Source organism: Dichotomopilus funicola (assembly GCF_033296635.1).
Source record: "Dichotomopilus funicola strain CBS 141.50 unplaced genomic scaffold C8A04scaffold_59, whole genome shotgun sequence".
In the NCBI taxonomy this organism is placed as follows: Eukaryota; Fungi; Ascomycota; class Sordariomycetes; order Sordariales; family Chaetomiaceae; genus Dichotomopilus; species Dichotomopilus funicola.
Window position 1 is genome coordinate 76,477 of NW_026944080.1, and position 19,269 is coordinate 95,745.

The following is a 19,269-nucleotide window of genomic DNA, read 5'->3' on the forward strand; positions in this document are numbered from 1 at the left end:
ATCTCTCCAGTTTCGACCACGAGAATTCCCACGCAGTCAAGATGAAGTCGTTTATCCTGGGGTCCTTGCTCGCCGTGGCGGTCTCCGCCATTCCCATGCCGGCGCCGACGCCTGTACGTTGCTTCAAACCAAAGCAAAGAACGGAAGCAAAGCAAAAGACTCACAACTAATTAACTGAAACACACAGCCCGGCATCCCCTCGGCCTCGACCGCGAAGAGCCAGCTGGCCAGCCTCACCGTCAAGGCGGCCGTTGACGACGGCAGCTACAGCCGCGACCTGTTCCCGACCTGGGAAACCAAGGAGGGTACCTGCAACACCCGGTACGTAGCCTAAAATCCTTATGATCCATCCCCGTCTTGATCTCCTCCAACTGACACTATCCTCAGCGAGTACGTCCTGAAGCGCGATGGCACCAATGTGCAGGTAAACGACGCCTGCACGGCTACCTCTGGCAGCTGGTTCTCCCCCTACGATGGCGCCACCTGGACCGCCGCGTCTGACGTCGACATCGACCACATGGTCCCGTTGAAGAACGCCTGGATCGTGAGTACCGACTTCCCTTAAACCACCCCTATTCTCCAACCAAGGCCACTTTCGTACAATGTAACGAAGGCTAACAACCCTCCCCCAGTCCGGCGCCAACGCCTGGACCACCGCCCGCCGCCAACAGTTCGCCAACGACATCGATCACCCCCAGCTGTGGGCCGTGACCGACAACGTGAACCAGGCCAAGAGCGACAAGTCCCCCGACCAGTGGAAGCCTCCTCTCGCCTCTTTCTACTGCACCTATGCCCGCGCATGGGTGTCGGTTAAGAGCACCTATGACTTGACCATCACCTCGGCTGAGAAGAGCGCGTTGTCTAGCATGTTGAACACTTGCTAAGTGGTTTCGACGCGGGTGGTTTTGGGTGGGGGTTTGGATAAATAGGGGATGACTGTATATAGTTTGCGTGTTATGATGTTTGTCACGAATGTATTTTGATTGAAACGTCCAAGTCTAAAATTTCAAGCGGTATCCGATCAAGAGGTGTGCTGCTCTGGCTCAAGTAATTACCTACTACCTGCCGCCGGAGGAGGCTGATGGGAAACGTTGGAGGTAGGGGTACTCGGGCTCGCTGTAAAGGTTTGTTCGCCACTGGAGATCGTGTAGTAATTAAAGAGAGCAAAACTGGGGACTGGCGCTGCTCATAGGATGATTCAGCGCTTGACGTGCGTCGATCTAGCAGATGCACTGTGAAGGGATTGGGAAATACTCCACATGATGAATGATGAAGGCGCACGAGAAGTAACGTCAATGATCTTGAGGCCCATTTGATGATTGGCTCCCTTAGTCGTGTGCATGGTGCGCTTTGAAATCAGGGCGGCGGAAGTCTCTGGCAATGAGGATATGGTAACGACGAGATGTTAGGAGGGGCTTACATCGCCACTCGGCCGAAGAGGCGAAACTATGGTTATATATTGACCCCTACCCTGCTGTTTGGATTTCGAAATGTCTTGTCTGTCCGAGCTTTGCTCCGGTGCGTTTTGCTGCGTTCTGCTGCGTTCCTGCGATTTCGGTTGTTTTTCTGCCGGACGCTACAGTCCTTTTTCCGCTCACGACAAGTTGTGTTGTCAATTCTCGGTGTTGCTTTTCATGCTTTCTTCCTCGCGACTAACATTAAGTTCGACCTCATTCGGTCCATTGTTATTATTTTTATATTGCTTTCATGTAATTATCTCGTCGAGCTTTTCGCGTCGTCATATTTGTATTTGGTGTTGGTATCCCGGACGACCGCCGAGTTGTCTTCGGACCTTTGGCTCATCGACGATTCAACATCGACACGCCTTTGACTGACCAAGAATTCGCATTGCCCCGGTTCGCCCCGGTATCGAATCCGCCAGGCTTAAGAAGACCGAGAGAGACCAACTAACAACAGACCGGACTATATCCACACACGCCAGCGACGACAAAAAAAAACAGTTCGATATGAAACCGTCATCTGGTAGGTCTCATCGTAGAGGCTAACTCAACACAACCCGGCAATCATAATTCGCATCTCGAGGACTTCGCCCACCGACTTAAAAGGATCGAACTTGTTAGGAGTGGTCAAAACCTTGTCAAAGATGGTTAACTCGGGAACTGAATTTGGAGGTTATCGGTTGGAGAGACACTGAGGTTCACTGAGGAGAGGAAAGGGGATCGAATTGCAGGGGTAAACAGAATCAATTACTAGCTGGTCTTCCTGTGCATAGACCTAACGGTGGTTGCAGAAAGGAACTGATCTTTGGCGGGCGTTCTCTTAGGATTAAGTGTGCCATGACCTTTTCCATGCTCCGTGCACTCCCCATCGACATGTCCTCAGAACTCTCCGTTTACATCAGGGTACTTTCCGTTCAATGACTCGTGATAAACTATGCTCTTCCATAAATATGGCCTTAAATTTTTGGGGTGCATCATGTTGTGTTGTATGTTGTTTTTGAAATGTCATGTATGGTTTGAAGGATGAACCAGTATAATGGGGACGCATATACACTCATCCGATCAGTTTTCGGGGAAGTTTGTAATTGGTCCTTGGCAAAGGGCCGTGGTAAAAGTCTTAAACAAATACTCCCATTTTAGATCAAATGTCCAAGTCAATTCCCGTCCTTATATTAACATATATGGCGGAAATCTGGCGTTCCGTGTCTGACAATAACCATGCCGATTTTCAAGAGTTTCTGCCGACATCTGGGGCCCGTTCCATCGTGATCATGATGTGTGAAAATAGTCCGGCTCATACCCCCGTACCTTCCCTCCCCCTCCAACTCCCACACAGCCGTTTATAACCCACCCTTCCGCCTTCCGTTCCCAACAGGCCCCCCATCCGGCAAATGCCTCCCGGACCGCGGATGGTGCCTTTGGGGGGGTGCGGGCAGCACCGCCGCTTCGTGGGTTCGACTCATGATGGGAGCATCACAGCAAAATTCTTCGGGATTTTCGTAGCTGTTCACTTCCTCACCGGAGGAAGTGGGCAGTGAGCTTTTGGATGTTTTTAACCACTTTTTTTGTTGTTAGTTGTTCAACATGTGTGAGGATCCTGGGTTTCGGCCAGAACCACGGCGGTTTGTATACCGGCGTTGGCTCACTTGCTCAGTTTTGTCTCCCTTCAACCTGACAAGTCGGGTTGGACTGTCATTAAAGGCAGCAGTTCCTTGTCATGCATAACCTTTACTCCCAACGCTGTCTATTCAACCGAGTCTTGCTCTGGAAGCACCACTCCTAAAACAACACCTCCCTACACGCTAATCGTCCTAAACACACTAAACTCCTCGCCCGTCGCCACCAACGTCCCCGGTATCTGCGGATGCCAATGCACCTCCTTCGCCTGGTTCTGGTAATGCACAAACAACAACTGCGGCGGCACATCCTGCACGCCAGCCGTGTCTTTACTCTCCTCATCATCCAACTCCACCGCCAAATCCCACAGCGTCACCGTATTATCCCCCGCCGACACCGCCACAATACTGTCATCAGTCGGGTGCCACTCCACACTAGTAATCTGCTCCTTATGAAACCCAAAACTGGCAATCGGACTCGGCCGCTGCAACGCCGCCCCGGCACCCGCGTTCGCGTTCGACCCAGCCGCGCTAGGCTTCCACTGCCGCAGGTCCCAGACCCCCCACACGCCGGCGTCGTCGCCGGAGGCCAGGAGGTGGGTGGTCTGCTGCGACCAGGACATGACGTTGACATCGACGTTGCTGACCTGCATGGACAGCGCGGGTTTCCGCCCTTTGCTGCGGACGTCCCAGACGCGGATGGTGCCGTCGCTCGAGGCTGAGGCGAACACCGACGCCTCAGAGGGACTCCATTGGATTTCTTCCACGCTGGAGGTGTGGCCTTGGAAGGGCCGGGTGTCGGTTACGAAACCGCCGCCGTCGGTGCGGGTTGTGACGTAGATCAGGCCGTCGTTGTCGCCGGTTAGGAGTTTGCCGGCGGGGTGGAGGGGCGACCAGTCGACGGCATAGCCTTCGGTTTTGTGGGCGCGGATGGTGCTGAGGGGTTTGTTTTGCTGGGGTGTGATGACCGTGCCGGGGGTGTCGAAGGAGGCGAGGTGGGGGGTGATGTCGTGGATGAAGACGTTGGAGGACTCGGTCATGGTCGCGGTGAGGGTAACCGGGGATTTGGATGGGTCTTGGGACGGGGTGTGGTGGGCGCGTATGCGGTTGGTTGTGGTGTTGAGCGGGATGCTGCGGTGCTCGAGGATGGGGTCGGCATCCTCGTCATCGTCTTCGTCGTCGCTCGACTCGTCGCCTTCGCCGCCTTGCATCTTGCTCAACCCGCTGAACTTCATGACCATGAGCGAGTTGTCGCTGGCTTTAGCGCTGTCGGCCTGCGTCCCGGACACTGTGTACATCGTCGCCGGGTAGACGCTGCGGTTGTCGCCTAAGCTGTCGCGAACAATGTCGAAGGAGAGGCATGGCCACGGCGTGCTAAGGTTGTGCAGCATGCGGTATGTGGAAGGGTCAGGGGAGAGTGTTTGGCCGGGTTCGAGTTTTGTTCGGCCGACCATGAAGGTGCCGGGCGCAGCGGGATCAACATCCATGGCCTCCTCAGCTTCGCGCTCGGCGTCGGGCCGCCCATCAACGCCGGCTTCGATGATTTCATCTTCGCTCTCGAATTCGTCCTCGAACTCGTCCTCGAACTCGCCCATGTCGGCCGGCTTGTCGTCGACGTCCATTGCCTCTGGGCGCCCGCCGGCCTTGAGCGGGCCGGCCTCCGCTTGGTCTGCCGTGCGCTTCGCCATTGTGTGTTGTGTCCGCCAGAAAATGCGATCCTGATGTCTCGTCGGCGCCGGGCTTTGTCGCAAATTCCAGCCAAAATTTGTGGAATTGGGAACTTTTTCAGTGGGGCATCCTTATCACCCCTCCTTGCGGGGCACATCGTTATCGCCTTGCATCAACCCTAACCCTTCCCCTGGTGGTTTCCAAATTGAGGTTCCCAAACTCGCAGCACTTCCCCCTCTCCATCTTTTCCCAATTAAAAGTTGAATTGATGGTTGCTTGGGATTTTTCTGCAATCGCTTTCCTCCTCAACCTCTGGCGAAGACTAACGAACCAACGCAACGATGGCCTCCGTCTACAAGGGATGCGGCCCCCACCCGGACCCGGAAGTCCGTTTCCGCCGTCAGATCCGGCCAATTCCAGCCAGGATTCGGCCCCGCGATCCGCAGGCCAAAGTGGACACGCGGCGGAATCTCAATTGGGCATTCTCATGAATTTGAGCAACTTGACATCTCATCAACCACACACACCCAAGACCCGGCTCTGATCCCCAATCTCACCACGGCCTGCATGTGGTTATCACCCGTATTTATGGGACGATGACGGGTTCCTTCACCTCTCACGCCGCGGCGCGGCCACGAGGACTGCTAATCACAGTGTGCTGCATCAGCTTGGTCACCATCTGGCTATGCCGGCTGCCCAAAATGTGCCTATACGGCGAGAACATGGCACTTGTACCAGCGGTAGCAACACACACGCCCCCGCCTGCACCACCACCACGGGCTATCGACACCGGGATGAGCCCGCCCGTACGACCCACCGTGGATCTTTCCAAAGCCGACGCGCCGTTCATCAGTTGGCCGTTGCAGCGTGTGTGCCACGAGAGCACGACTTGGACGCCGGGTGTGGTGTTTGTGTGCGACAACAACTCCGGTGGTATCGGCAATATCCGCAATTATATATTGACGTGCATCCGGTATGCCATCGACGCGGGTGCGACTGGGCTGGTGCTCCCACAGATCCGGACGCGGTCAGAGGAAAACCTGTCGAACATCATGTTGGCGTACCGCGGGTTCGACTACTTCTTTGATGAGCAGCATTTCCGTCGCAGCCTGCTCGGGGCCTGCCCGCAGTTTACGCTGTACGACTCGACGGACGATATCCCTAATGCACCCGACCCGTTCAAGGCCGAGCAGATCACGCCGCGGAATTTCGGCCGTCGCGGGGGGTGCGACAAGAGGGAGCTCAACAAGCATACCGGTCGTTTCGACAAACAGTTCTGGTCGTACATCAACGACACGGCGGCAGAGTTTGACCGACCGCCACCAAGCGTCTTGCACCCCCGCATCATTCGCTTTACTTGGGGCGTACAGTGGGACTGGCCGGTCTTTCGTGACGGACCGGAGTTCGTCGCTAGCTATGGCGGTTTACTCAGGTTTCGGTCCGATATTTTAGCCCTGGGCAAGCGAGCGGCCGGGTACATGCGTACCTTCTCGTCGCTGAGCGGTGGCGACGGCGCATATGCGGGTATGCACTTGCGCACCGAGAGTGACGCGCTCAGCCGGTGGCCCAAGTTCCCTGAGCAGCGCGATGCTTACCTCCAGCACGCGCGGGCGATGAAGTTCAAGGCCGCGTACCTAGCTACAGGCAACAAGACAGAGGCGCTGAAGCTGACGCGTGCGGCAGACGAAGAGAATGATATGGCGGTGATTACGAAGCATGACTTGCTGCTAGAGCACCCGGACGACTTAGAGGCGCTGCAAAAATTGACGTGGGACCAGCAAGCGCTGATTGATTTCATTGTGCTGTTGGAGTGTGACTATTTCCTCGGTGTTAGTCCCAGCTCGTTCAGCATGAACCTGGCTGGGAAGCGGCATTTGAAAGAGGGGGGTCTCTACACACGGCCATGGAGGATCGGGGGTGATGGTGACGGCCGGAGTTGGCTGGTCGGCAGGTATGAGAACTACTGGGAGGACTGGCTGTTTATGTTTGAGTCACTTTGGCCGTGAGTGTTCAGTATGACATATTTTGGAAATGCGATTTTGGTTACTTCTTGATTTCTGCCTATACTTTCCCTCCCTTTTCATTATTCATCTCCAGACCTCACCAGCGGGGCATAGTACCGGAACCGGTTCTCCGGGTCGTACTTCTTCTTGACCGCCCGCAACTTCTCCAACCGCCACGGCTCATACCTGTTTCTGTGAGCTCACACGTTCACACGAACACACTCATCTTGAAGCACTTACCCGTATGCGGCCTCCAACGATTCGTCGCCGTATCCATAATTCACGTACGACCTCGGCTTCGGCCCGGGGTCAAGAGCCTTGGCCATCTTCTTGGTCCAGATCGCGGCGGCTTCGTCAAGGGTGTTGTTGCCGACGGCATCGTAGAACGTCAAGGGCGCCCTAGGATATTCGGTCAGGATCTTGGAGTTCAAGTAAGATCAACACAATGAGCAACTTACAGCATGAGCCTCACATCGCGATGCGGGAATGCACTGCTCTCCGCCGGCACGGCCTGGACCGCCTGGACGGAGTACCCTTCCAACATAGCAAACGAGGCGCCGAGCGCCGGGTCCGAAGCAATGGACTCCTCCAAGATATCAAACGCCTTACGCAGGCCCGCAAGATCGTAATCGTCCACGTCGACAGCACGCAGGCCCACGGTGCCCTTGGCCTGGCAGATTGGGCTGTCCTTGGCGGTTCCGACAACCGCATTAACGTCGGGGTACGCCGCGGATCCCGAGACGTAGCCGACGGGGTTCAAGGCCTGGATAGGCGCCGTGTAGGCCTGGGAATCGGCCAGGGGGCCGTTGTAGAAGACGATCGTTGAGATACTGGGCTGTTCCTCCGCGTTAGTGATCCCTTTGCCAACCCAAACTCTGGATACCATCCCTGGGACACTCACCTTCCCCGTAGGATTCTCAGGGTCATCCCCCCACATCGTCCAGTGTGTCACCCACTTCGGCTGCTCCTCCATCAACGCCTTCAAAACACCAAACACCTCCTCCAGCCGCTCTCCCGGAAACACAAACACCTCATACGCCCACATCTTCCTATCCTCCGCGACCTCATGCACCTTCAACCGAAACTCACTCACCACCCCAAAATTATGTCCAGCCCCCCTCATCGCCCACCACAAATCCTCATGCTCCGACTTCCCGTCACCTTTGGCAAGCGCAGGATCCTCCAAATCAACAACCTCCCCGTTCCCCAACACAACCCTCATCCCCACAATCTGATCCGCCGCCAACCCATACTGCCCCTGCAACAGCCCATGCCCACCACCCAGCGCCGGTCCCGCAAACGAAACACAACTGCAGATCCCCGTTGTTGTCTGCTTGTTGTCGGCCCACAGCGCGGTGATCAGCTCGTGCGCGAGGATTCCACCGCCTACGGTAGCCGTGGCTCCGTCGGCGGATAGCGCGACAGAGTTGAGTTGGCGCAGGTTGATCAAGATCCCACCGGGCGCTTCGCCCTTCTTCCCATCCCCGGCGCTGCCAAACTGGGATAAATACGTCGTCGTCCCATGTCCACCGGACGTAGCTAGAAACGGAATCTCATTCTCATTCGCGTACTGAATCGTCGCAACAATATCCTGTTCCGTAGCTGGCAGCACCACCAAAGACGGCAGAGCGGGAGATTGGCGAGGTGAGGCAGACCAACGGTGCGTGGAGTGCGGGTAGGAAGGGTGCGTGGGGAGATGGAGTTGGGCGTTGGTTGAGAGGAGGGCGGTTAGGGGGTGGATGGGCTGTTGGGATAGTACTGGGGATAGGAAGGGGATGGTGAGAGTAATAGAAGGGGGGATGGTGAAGGGCAGGAAGGCGAGGAGAGTGGGTGGAAGGGGGATAACGGTGAGGAGGATGCTGGTTAGGCCGATGAGGGCTGCTAGGAGGCCCCATGTGGCCGGGGAAGTGAGGGATGGCATTGTTGGTGATGGGGTTATGCCATACGTCGGACTTTTTTTTGTATCAAAAAATAAGGTTAAAAACGGTTGAAGAAGCCCACAAGCAATGAGGGAACATACGAAATTTAATTAATTAATATTCGTGGACGTTCCCACCTTCACAGATCTCCGACAAGCATACATTCCCACAACGCAAGCCAGGCATCAAAACATGACACCCTGGTCCGCAAAGCACCACGTCGGTCGGGGCAAGCCCTGCTGTGGTCCAATAGATTTGCAATGCGGTGAAACAAATCTCGGCTTGCGTCCAAGCGAATCGGGTTTCTCAGAGACGGGTGGATTTTGGGAATGCAGAATTGCGGATTTCTTTGCTCGTCTGTCTTACCCCCATGTCAACATTGTCGTCGACTCGTCGGAGATAATTTGTGGGGATGCGCCGGTCTGCAGTGGCGCTGGGGATGCTGCGGGTTTTCCGTCTGACTGCCGTGCTGAGTCAGGTCAGTGAGGCCGGTGAGGGTACAAAGGAAGGGAAAAGGAGATTTGCTGAGATTTGGGATGTTTTAGGCGATGAGGTGAGATGGAGGGGAAGCTTGAGTGGGATAAGGCGGGCTGTAAATGCTTAGCAAGGAATTCTAATTGGAGTTCTAAGTTTTTCGTTACTAACCGGAGGACACCAGTGTAGGCAACGAGGGCTATGTTAGGTGGGAATTGGGATTTTGGGATGAAGCTAATCCAATGTGACGTCACGAGAAGTGCGAGAGCTGAGACCCGGGCTGGATGAAGTCTAATTAACTCATCATATTTTTGAGTCGATAAGAAAACAAAACGACTCAAACACGATGTCGAGGGGAGTGTTCTGTTACAAGGACACCCGCCGGCTCAGAAAGATAAACAGAAACTCCAAGACCTCGAGATGTATAGCATGCTAAACCCTGCTGAGGAAACATAGTACTTACCGACACAATAACACCCTTTTTATTCCCTCACTCTTGGAATTCTTAAACTGCGGCCGTTATCCTGATTTTTTTGCAGGCTTGCAACGCTGTGGTAATTACGGGATGTTGCCAAATGTACCTTTAACCTGGGAAATATCTACGCTTGCCATCTCCGTCCGGTCCCTCTATTTCCTATCTCACAGGCGCAATATAACTTCGACACTGTCCCAACGGCTTGACAACACGGTCCGACATGATCGCCCTCCAGCCGTCCCCGCGATCCGTTGAGATTGTCCGACCGCCGATCAGACACCACGCAACGGCATCGGCATACTCGGGCCCGGCCTCTTCGGCGACTTCTTTTAACCACTCCAGTGCCGCCAGAAGACTCGACCCGGTTGGCGCTATCGACGGCCAGGACGAGTGCTGCTCGATCGGCTTACCAAAGCACAATTCTAGGAGGACTATACCCAGGGACTCCAATCCGTCGATAATCCGGTCGGCGACTCTGATTTGTGGTGAGACTGGAGCTGGCATTTGAGGAGCAGAGTTGTCAATGAGGAAATCTCGGCTAACAAACGGCTGCTCGGGAAGTACACCTGGGGCGCGTGGGTTATCCGGATCGGGGAAAAACACCACATCGGATTTGGCCCAACGGGATTTGAGCCATGGCGTACCGGCAAATTGGATGAATGACGAGGCGACGGTGACGGCTAGAGAAAACCGCTGCAGTCGGGTTAATGGGGTTTTCGAATCACGGAGGATGGTTTCGAGCGTGATGGCTGTTGGTTTGCTCGGATTTGAATTACTAGGGGTGCTATTCTCCGTATCCGCTGCATGGTCGATCGCATGTAGGTAATACCGCTTGGTGCCCACCGCGTCAAGTAAATACCCGTGGCAGCGTGTAGGGGGGGACGGCTTTTGACGGAGTGTGATGCAGAGACTTGAAATTTGAGGAACCTGTTGCTGATGCTCTCGCTGTGCCAATTCATGGGCTTCCGTTCTTGGGTTCGGGTTGTTCTCAGTCAAGGTGGTTGTAATTAGTGGTACTCTATTCGGCGTTAGCAGACTCAAGGCTGATGGGGGGAGTCATTTCATACCCTTGGCCTCCTATGAACCTTGCCCGTAGGAATTGTTTCTGCTGCTTGCTGGAGGCCGTACTGGGCCGGAGCGGTGTGGCAGTTCTGTGTGCTGGGGATGTGCCTGGGCGTAAGGCGGTTGTTGCGTCGACTGTGATGGGCACGGTTCCGGTTATGTTAAGCTCGTTGGAGATCTCGACTCGAACAGGACGGCAGAACAAAGGCTGAGGGGTCTGGTCGGATGGCAGGTGAGGCGAACTGGACCACAGCATGAGCCGGAAATGCGGCTCAGGAGACGGTCGGTGCCGGTCCTGCAGCATCATATGTGCATGGTGATGCTTCCGGCAGTTACAGTTCCAAGCCTCGGAGAGAACGCTGTACAGTTGGTCGGCACGTTTCCAAAGCCCACAGACTAAGGCGTCTTCGCGAACCTTTCTAGCTGTATCTCTAGACTTCTGCGCTTGGGACATAGCACTAGTGGTCTCAAGGAGATTTCGAAGTCGGTCGTTATAACTTTTAATTTCATCAAAAAGCCGCTTTCGTGTGGTTTCTCCTAGGGTAAACTGCATCCGGTACAACTGGTAGTCCCTCGTCGTGCCGAATTTCCTGAAAGCTTCTTTGAGTCGAGTCGACAGCTCCGCTGACTATCTTAATCAGCTACACCACCCGTGGCCTTGCCGGTATGACCTGAATGGGCAATGAAGACTAAGGTAGATCACTCACCCTGGTCGCTTCCACTCTCTGTCGCAGATTTTCCGCATCGATGACTATCTCCCGTTTCAACTCCACCATGACGCGATTCATATCTTCGATAGTGTGCAGGAATACGTCGTGTGAGTCTTGTAGATACTTCTCAAGCGATTGTGCCAGATCCGCGTTTCCCCATTCCTGCCCTCCCGGGTCGGCTAAAAGGCAAGAGATCGTCACGTCGTCCACTCGAATAGTGAGGAGTAACCGCCGTAGATTTCCAATAAAGGCTACGTTCTGGGCGTTGATTTCGTTTTTGCATTTCTGGTATTCTTGGCGGATGTTGTTCCAAACCCCGACTTTTCTGGCCAGCTCCCCATATCCTTTGAGCGCGGACATGAGGATTGGATAGGCGCCCAGGATGACGCCGGCGATCTCGAACCCTGACATGATTATCCACTGTCATGCCCCGAACGATGGGTCAATCGGTACAAGTTCGTGACTGGCAGGAGCGCGAAAAAGTTCGTGAGATTGAACATGGAGCCCCAGGAGTCCAGAGCGGCTTCTCTGGGTGTCAGCTTGCTGCTTGTGAAGCCTCGCCGGAGCGGGGTTGCCTCGCTTGTTCGGGGAGAAGCAGGCGGCAAGGCAGACTGGACGCACCTCGTTGTCCTGCGGGGCCGAAGCGAAGCTGCAACTCCAGCTAATCACAACCGGCAGCCACCCAAGAATTTCCTCTGCCATACGTCGTCTCCAATTTGCACTTCTGGTGACAGCAGTCACTGGAACACTATCAAGCAACTCCACGGGCCTCGAGCAGGGACTTTGTTGCGGGAATGACGTCCATATTATCCAAATCCACGGCGATAAATAGCCAAGTTGAATCCATCAAAAGGCACCCACAAATAACCGCCGTCATTGCAGAAGCTGCCACGGATGTTTCAGAAAGATTTGCTCTTTGGGCCAGAAATATTGGCGCTTTCCAACCCCCACAGTCTCAATTATCCCTTGAGTCACGCCTTAGGGATGCCCCCGAGATTCGAGATTGGGTTTGCGAACTATTAAACGACCTGGCGGATGCTCTCACTGACGGTAAGTAGATATGATTCATTCCCTACGGACTACTCACCAGGGATGTACCGACCTGATTTTTGAAAGTGATCGCGGTACCTAACTGATTCGAGTGCTTGAGACCGTGTCCGAAGAACCCAGGGATCCGATCGCCCTTTCCACCGGCATCAATGCAGATGACCCTAGTTTTAGTGTGCCTCCGCCGATACCAGTCCCTGAAGATGACGCACGCGAAATCCTCGGTGCGGCTGTCGAATGTTGCCGCGGCTTACTCAAAACCTCGACGCTCATTAGGAATGCCAGTTCGAGGGATCGCTTCCAGACTGCGCTCCAGAGATCACGGGATACATTTATGGATCAGTTCGACATCAATCACACTCGGGAAAAATACCCGAAGCTGGCACGGCCAGGTTCTGAATGGCTGGCTAGGAGGCTGGGCCGAGCCATCACACTGAGACGGCAATTTCTACGGTATTGCAGAGAACACCAGGACTCCTTGGCGCACCAGGACGACAACAGTGCCAATTCCAATTCTAACCCCAACCAAACATCAAACCTGTCGCCTAATATCTCCAGCGGCACGGAAAGATCTGGGGCGCATCTGCCGCTAGGTGTGGACAGTGGCATGTCCCAGGCGGGAATTACAGAACCAGGGACTACAGCGTCCACCCTATTCGCCGGGCAGTTAGATATCGTCCAGGAGGGGCCGGAAGACGACGGGGTGTCGTACACCTCGGCCGCGCATTCTGACTTGGCGCCGGGGGATGATGTGGTGTTGGAGTTACCAAGCCTTCAAACTCTTACGAAGGACAACCCCGCGACCGATTTTGAGTGCCCTTTTTGCCATATCATTCAAAGGTTCAAGCGGGACAAGGGATGGAGGTATGTATGCCCCAACCACTACCTACGGTTCATAATCATCGCCATAACTATCTATTACCTTACCAATATAACACTAACCCCCCGTACTTCCTTTCATGAAGACGCCACGCGTTCAGCGACCTCAAATCGTATGTCTGCACAATGGGCCCCGCCGAGTGTGACCTCCAGCTCTTTGCAGACAGCAACACTTGGTTCGAGCACGAACTCCAAAACCATCGATGTACCTGGTCCTGTACGCTTTGTAGTTCCGGTACCTTCCGATCGGCCGATTCCTTCAAAGAACACGTCCAGGGTGCCCACCCCGGATTTTCCGAGTCCGAAACCCGGCTCTTAGACCAGGCTAGTCGCCGCGCACTAGATCTTATTCCCGCGGCCGATTGTCCTTTCTGTGACGAGTGGGAGCAGAAGATTCGGGTTGCCATGCAGGACGACAACTCAGACAACAACGAGTCGACCCCAGGGAGCGAGGGGAGTCGTACTGTTCCCCCGGCAGACGTTCTCGTCGTGACGCGTACCCAATTCCGGAAGCATGTGGCCTCCCACATGGAACAACTCGCGCTTTTCGCTGCCTCAAGATCAACAATTGACCCAGGAGCGGAACAGGAGCACGAACAGGGAGGTGGCAGCCGCGGCAGTTCGAACGCAGCACTGCCGAGTCAAGTTCTGGAGTCCACCTCGGATGCCAATAACGCGGGACTGAATTGGTCCCCAGATCCTCCACTCCATGTAGCTGCCTTTGCGGGGGAGATCAACGAGGTACGGCGATTGCTCGGAGAAGGTGCGGACGTCCTGGCGGGCGGAGAGACTTGGGGCAGTGCTATCTTAGCGGCCGAAGCCGGGGGGCACAGTAATATTGTGGCGCTTCTGAAGTCACCGCAGCCCGACAGCATCAACCCACAGCCTACCATCGCAGATGATCAGGAGCGGACGACCGAAATCGAGGCTCGTAGAATTCTCCGCCCAGCGGGAATGGTGGGCCAGTATATTACGCCGTCAGTGCGACTTACCAGCCTCCTAGGCTTTAAGGAGAAGGAGGGGGTGGCCATATATGAGGCCATCGATACTGTGCAGTCAGAAAAATGCGTGGTAAAATGCTTTGAAAAGCTTAGCATTGGATCACCTCTAGGCATGCACAATATTAAGACCGAACAGCCAGATGAGATCAAGATGCACCATTTGGCATCAGCACACCCTAATGTTCTATCAATTCGGAAAGTTTTGGACACGTCCGAGCACTGGTATATGATCCTGGACTCTTTCCCGGAATCGAATTTGGACGACTACATTACCGAGCACGATGAAGATATCATTGCCGGCCAAGACGAGTTAAACAAGCGCCTCTTCCTCCAGTTGCTTGATGCTGTCGAGCACTGCCACAGGCTCGGTATCTACCACCGAGACCTGACACTGAAAAATGTTTTTGTAACGAATGGAGGAGCGACGTTGAAGCTGGCCGGGTTTGGCATGGCTACCACTCGCAGGAGAAGTGAGGATTTTGAGCATGGGACACCGTCATACATGGCACCTGGTACGTTGCCCTTCCACCCTTCAATTTGCAGAGCGATTTACTAAGATGTATGACCAACCAATAGAATGTTGGAAATCGTATGCCCCTGGGCGGTCGTCCTACGAATGTGCCCCAGCCGACGTCTGGGCTCTCGGAGTTATCCTATGGAAACTTACGACTGGATCGTTTACATGGGAACGTGCCTCGCTCGATGACATCTGGTATAAATACTACGTAGAAGACCCACAGCACCTGGGACCCATGTTCACTCTGACAGACGGCGCGGTGGATCTCTTTGCCCGCGTGTTCACACACAATCCCGAGCTCCGTATCACTATATCCGAGTTCCGAAGCGCGTTACTAGCTTGCGACAAACTTGCGAAATCTGCACCGGAAACGACGGAGGGTGTGAGAGAACAACCGCTGTCACGAGTGATGCGCATGACGCCTCTAATGACCTGGGATGGATCTAATAGGGAAACGGCGACGTTGACGAACGCAGTTAGTTTGGCAGCCCTAGAGGCGTCCCGGAATGGATCTAGGGAAACGGCGACGAAGACGAACGCAGCCAGTTTGGCATCCGGCGGGGAGGTGACAGTGTTAGATTCTAGTGGCAGGAGTCAGTAGACGGTGACGAGCACACGGCCCCTCGGGCCCTCATCCTGAAGGGCGTCCTAACAAATAGGGTCACTGGCAAAACGGAATGGATGTGTCTCTCAGGTTAGAGGGGAAAGTAACAGGGGAGGAACAGAAAGCTTCGACTTGGGATAAACTTACTTGAGATATTGAGAGACGTATTTAATTGCAATATAGAAACGAAGCGTCATCACTGCCAATTCAATCATTACAACTGTATTCCGCCGCCATATTTTCTTCCTCCTCCAATAACTATCCAGAAACGGTGAAAATAATTAATCTAACTGCACTTTTGCCCAAAGCTTCGAGGAAGCCTGACCTCAAATACGACCCCATTTCGCAGCCGCCCATTTGAGGGTATATCTAATTAGGCCTCAGCATCCAAATCATTTACTTCCGAAAACAGAAGTCCGAAGTCACTCAGCCACAGGTCATGACCCAACCCACCCAGAAATGAACCACATGATAATTATCTATGGTTTCCCTTGTGAATCTGTCTCAATCAATCCCTTCCGGCCCCGCCCCCACCCGGCCCGTTGAGACGACCCCCGGTGGTCTCGGCCCGGGCCGGCCAAGCAGGTCGGAAGACCGGGTTTCTGCCGATCTTAAAACGGCCCGTCTGGGTGCTGCGCCGTCGGGCTGATGGAGAGTATCCAATCAGAATGCGGGATTAAGGGGAGGGGAAAGATGGGATTGTTTCGATTGTTTGGTTGAAGCTGGTCGGGTTGTTTTGACCATGGATGGATGGATATGGTCTAGGGTCGGTCTGATGTTGTGGTGTGTTCGAGGGGACCGAGCAGTGCTTCATGGTTGGTGTAGAATTTGGATAGAACAAGGGAATCGGCGGGTTATAAGATTGTGTGGTCTCTCTTGCCCGGGGGGCCAATCAGTTCGGATCATCTTCTCATTCACCATCGATGTCCTACAAAAGTTAAACTACTACTGTAGTCAACGCCATCACAGGACCCGAACCAGGTACAGCCAATGCATAACAACATCACAACCATCAACTCATCATACAACAACACAGTAAACCAACAACATGAAACTCCTCCTCCTCACTCTCCTCTCCCTCCTCTCCCTAACCACCGCCTTCGTCCTCCCCAACCCTCTCAACGCCGCTCTCAACCTTGCAACCCGCGATCCTCACTCTACCCGCACTAGCAACGAGCACGACCACGGTGAGGTGCACAGACGCAAATGGCGCAAGTGCAAGTACAACTGCAATAACTACTATCACAACAACAATAACAACCACCATAATGCTGGGGTGGTTGTGGGGCCGAGTATGGGGATGGGAGTGGGCGTAGTGGTTGTTGGGATTATGGGGGTTTGGGTTGGCGTGTAGATGTGAGGGTTGTGTTTGGGGCTTTCCGGATCGAGGTTCGGATTTGGGGTGGCCTTGAGATGAGCAGGCCGGTTGATGGAGTTTTGGAGGTGGCTTTTCTTCTTTTAGGGCCTGGTTTTGAGGGTGTTTGGGTGCTGATACGGAGTGATTTCGTTACGGAGTGGGTTGGAATTTCGGGCCCGGGAGAGTACCGGGATAGATTACGTTTCACGTTCGTTAGCAATTTGAAACGGAAGACATCAGAAAGGTCAGGCATGAATCAAAGTTTATCTTCCCCTGAAAACTTTTCTCAGGCCTCCTTTTCTCTTGTCCACGGATCCCTGTTCATGAGGGGTCTTAGACTCTGGTCTACCTCAGGTTTCTGCCGCTAGAAACGTCAAAGCTGCAAGTGCCATGGCATCGTGCCCGTCTTAAGGGTCAAATCGACCTCTGGTGCGAAAAAGGGCGAGTGGTTGGTCGGTATGGGCTCGGCAACATCCTCGTGAGTTCCTCCGAAATTTCAGTAGGCATACGGCACGTCGTGAACCTCTCCCAGGACTGAAAAGTCCTCGCAGGCGCGGGTGAATGCCATTTCCGTCATTTTCTCTCCAAAGTAGGCCCGGAAGACGTGTGCGATGGGGCCGCCGACGTCGTCGTGGTTACTCGTCAGCGGGGCACGCACGGTGATGTTGAACTCGGGATCACGCGGCATGCCGGCGGCCCGACAATCGTTTTGAAACTTCTCTTTGATCAAGTCAATGACCCGCCGTCGTATCTCCGGTTTCACCGTCTTAATGTCGAGCAGCATGTCGGCATACGCGACGTGGTCGTTTCCCGGCTCACCCGCCCAGAAGCCCCAACAAGCAAGGGTGGCATCCTGGTCGGGCCCGATCTCCTTGGTGACAGCGTCCTGGAGCTCCGAGACGATTTGCATGGACAGCGGGATTGGGTCGACGCAGATCTGAGGGTTGACGGTGTTCTCGCAAGGCCCCCCCGTGACACGCACGCGCATCGAGTCGGCAGCCACAAGGACCGATCCGGAGGGTTTGATGGCCACGGTGCCCGCGCGGGCGGGGACCACGTGCTGACCCAACATGAGGTCGGGGACGGGAACACGGTCGTAAAGGCCGTCGTCCACCATATCCCGCGCCCCGCTTGTTTCCCCCTCGTCCGGCTGGAAGAGAATGAGGATTGTGCCGGTCCATTTCGCGGAAGCGGACTTGAGCAGATCGGCGGCCGCAAGAAGCGCCGCCATGTTCATGTCGTGCCCGCAAGCGTGCATCACGGGTCGTTCGTTGCCGTATCGGTCGATCATGCGGCGTTGGCTCCGGTAGGGTAGGTTTGTCTGCTCTTGGATGGGCAAGGCATCGAGTTCTGCTCGCATCAGGATCTTCTTGCCCCCATTCCCATTCTGCAGCACTACAACAACGCCATGGCCGCCTATTCCAGTATGGACGGTGTATCCAAGTCGCTCGAGGTGCGCTACTACTTTCTTGGCCGTGTCCTCCTCCATGGCGGATATCTCAGGGTGTTGGTGGACATCGCGGTAGAAACCTGTGTACAGGGAAAAGTCGGGCTGGTGGGCATCGACAATGGATTGCAGAAGCGTGCTGTCTGCGATTGAGTGGCTCATCTTCGTGGAACTGATGGGTGGTCGTACTTCGGAGTTTGACAACCCACAGGTAGTGAAGGCCGGCAGAAAGAGAGTGAATGCTGACAACCCCTTCAATACGAATCTTCGGTTGCTAATTTTGCAAAAGCTGGGCCGCCTGAATATGGGAGGTCATTGTGGGGGTGCAGGGCGCTTAACGGAAAGGTGATTGTAGGTACAAGAGCAAAGAGAGTTGGGCGAGGGGTTCCTGCTCTCCTTTTAAGTTGGGCATCCCTCGGATCCTGAACTTTGAGGCTCAATTAACACGGCTAAGCTCTTTGTGGTGATGAGGGAAGCCTGATCATGATTTCAAGTCCGTGGCCCTATTGAATTCGCACCGTTCCTGCGGCATCTCTCCCTTCGGCAAACAAACCACTGCACCTCTTGATTCAACGACCTTGTCAGTGTTGTGGATGCACATCTTAGCCGGTCATTAGGTACTAAACTCAACATAAACTCAAGAGCGCCGTTACGCTGAAGCATTTCCCTCAGTGCCAAATCCTTAGGCACTTCCCACGTGCCTACCCACCCAACCCCAGGTACTTGATACCGAGGTGATACTGAGCTCGGTTTTAGCTTGTTGAGTGATTGAGGAATGGAGTTTCTCGCTGCTCGGGTTTAGGTTTGCGGTCGCTAAGTAAGGTGCCCATCACTCGTGAGTTTCATCCCTCGTACATTCAACCTTGTGGTTCCATGGCATCCTCATCATTTCCAGGAGCCATAGAGTACAAGCGAAACAGGAGACGACCGGCTCGAGGCAATGGCCCAGTTGGACGTGTCTTTTGAAGTCCCGTTCTATCAAGAAACTACCCGACGTGCCTGAGGTAATGATTCCACGAGTGCCAACATG

The 19,269-nt window shown here is 54.5% G+C and overlaps 8 protein-coding genes across 8 annotated transcripts; 4 read left to right on the forward strand and 4 right to left on the reverse strand.

Annotated features, from left to right (window-relative positions):
- Nucleotides 1–41: 41 nt before the first annotated feature.
- On the forward strand, nt 42–884 carry C8A04DRAFT_14135 (uncharacterized protein; the record flags this gene model as incomplete). Its single annotated transcript, XM_062777976.1, has 4 exons — nt 42–113; nt 188–321; nt 388–544; nt 633–884. 4 exons carry the CDS (start codon nt 42–44, stop codon nt 882–884), a joined length of 615 nt encoding a protein of 204 aa, XP_062634765.1.
- Nucleotides 885–3,255: 2,371 nt separating this feature from the next.
- On the reverse strand, nt 3,256–4,764 carry C8A04DRAFT_31025 (WD40-repeat-containing domain protein; the record flags this gene model as incomplete). The annotated part of the gene is made up of 1 exon (XM_062781609.1): nt 3,256–4,764. The coding sequence occupies one exon, from the start codon at nt 4,762–4,764 to the stop codon at nt 3,256–3,258; it is 1,509 nt and encodes a 502-aa protein (XP_062634766.1).
- Nucleotides 4,765–5,340: 576 nt separating this feature from the next.
- C8A04DRAFT_14102 (uncharacterized protein) lies at nt 5,341–6,750 on the forward strand (the record flags this gene model as incomplete). The annotated part of the gene is made up of 1 exon (XM_062777961.1): nt 5,341–6,750. One exon carries the CDS (start codon nt 5,341–5,343, stop codon nt 6,748–6,750), a length of 1,410 nt encoding a protein of 469 aa, XP_062634767.1.
- Nucleotides 6,751–6,827: 77 nt separating this feature from the next.
- On the reverse strand, nt 6,828–8,668 carry C8A04DRAFT_14120 (uncharacterized protein; the record flags this gene model as incomplete). The annotated part of the gene is made up of 4 exons (XM_062777968.1): nt 6,828–6,933; nt 6,988–7,146; nt 7,206–7,582; nt 7,649–8,668. 4 exons carry the CDS (start codon nt 8,666–8,668, stop codon nt 6,828–6,830), a joined length of 1,662 nt encoding a protein of 553 aa, XP_062634768.1.
- A 1,106-nt stretch (nt 8,669–9,774) lies between these two features.
- Nucleotides 9,775–11,798, reverse strand: C8A04DRAFT_14094 (uncharacterized protein; the record flags this gene model as incomplete). The annotated part of the gene is made up of 3 exons (XM_062777959.1): nt 9,775–10,633; nt 10,701–11,305; nt 11,385–11,798. 3 exons carry the CDS (start codon nt 11,796–11,798, stop codon nt 9,775–9,777), a joined length of 1,878 nt encoding a protein of 625 aa, XP_062634769.1.
- A 624-nt stretch (nt 11,799–12,422) lies between these two features.
- Nucleotides 12,423–15,432, forward strand: C8A04DRAFT_31029 (uncharacterized protein; the record flags this gene model as incomplete). Its single annotated transcript, XM_062781610.1, has 4 exons — nt 12,423–12,437; nt 12,538–13,298; nt 13,400–14,826; nt 14,891–15,432. 4 exons carry the CDS (start codon nt 12,423–12,425, stop codon nt 15,430–15,432), a joined length of 2,745 nt encoding a protein of 914 aa, XP_062634770.1.
- Nucleotides 15,433–16,483: 1,051 nt separating this feature from the next.
- Nucleotides 16,484–16,789, forward strand: C8A04DRAFT_31030 (uncharacterized protein; the record flags this gene model as incomplete). The annotated part of the gene is made up of 1 exon (XM_062781611.1): nt 16,484–16,789. The coding sequence occupies one exon, from the start codon at nt 16,484–16,486 to the stop codon at nt 16,787–16,789; it is 306 nt and encodes a 101-aa protein (XP_062634771.1).
- Nucleotides 16,790–17,165: 376 nt separating this feature from the next.
- Nucleotides 17,166–18,401, reverse strand: C8A04DRAFT_39129 (uncharacterized protein; the record flags this gene model as incomplete). The annotated part of the gene is made up of 2 exons (XM_062784472.1): nt 17,166–17,267; nt 17,307–18,401. The coding sequence occupies 2 exons, from the start codon at nt 18,399–18,401 to the stop codon at nt 17,166–17,168; spliced, it is 1,197 nt and encodes a 398-aa protein (XP_062634772.1).
- Between the last annotated feature and the right edge of the window lie 868 nt (nt 18,402–19,269).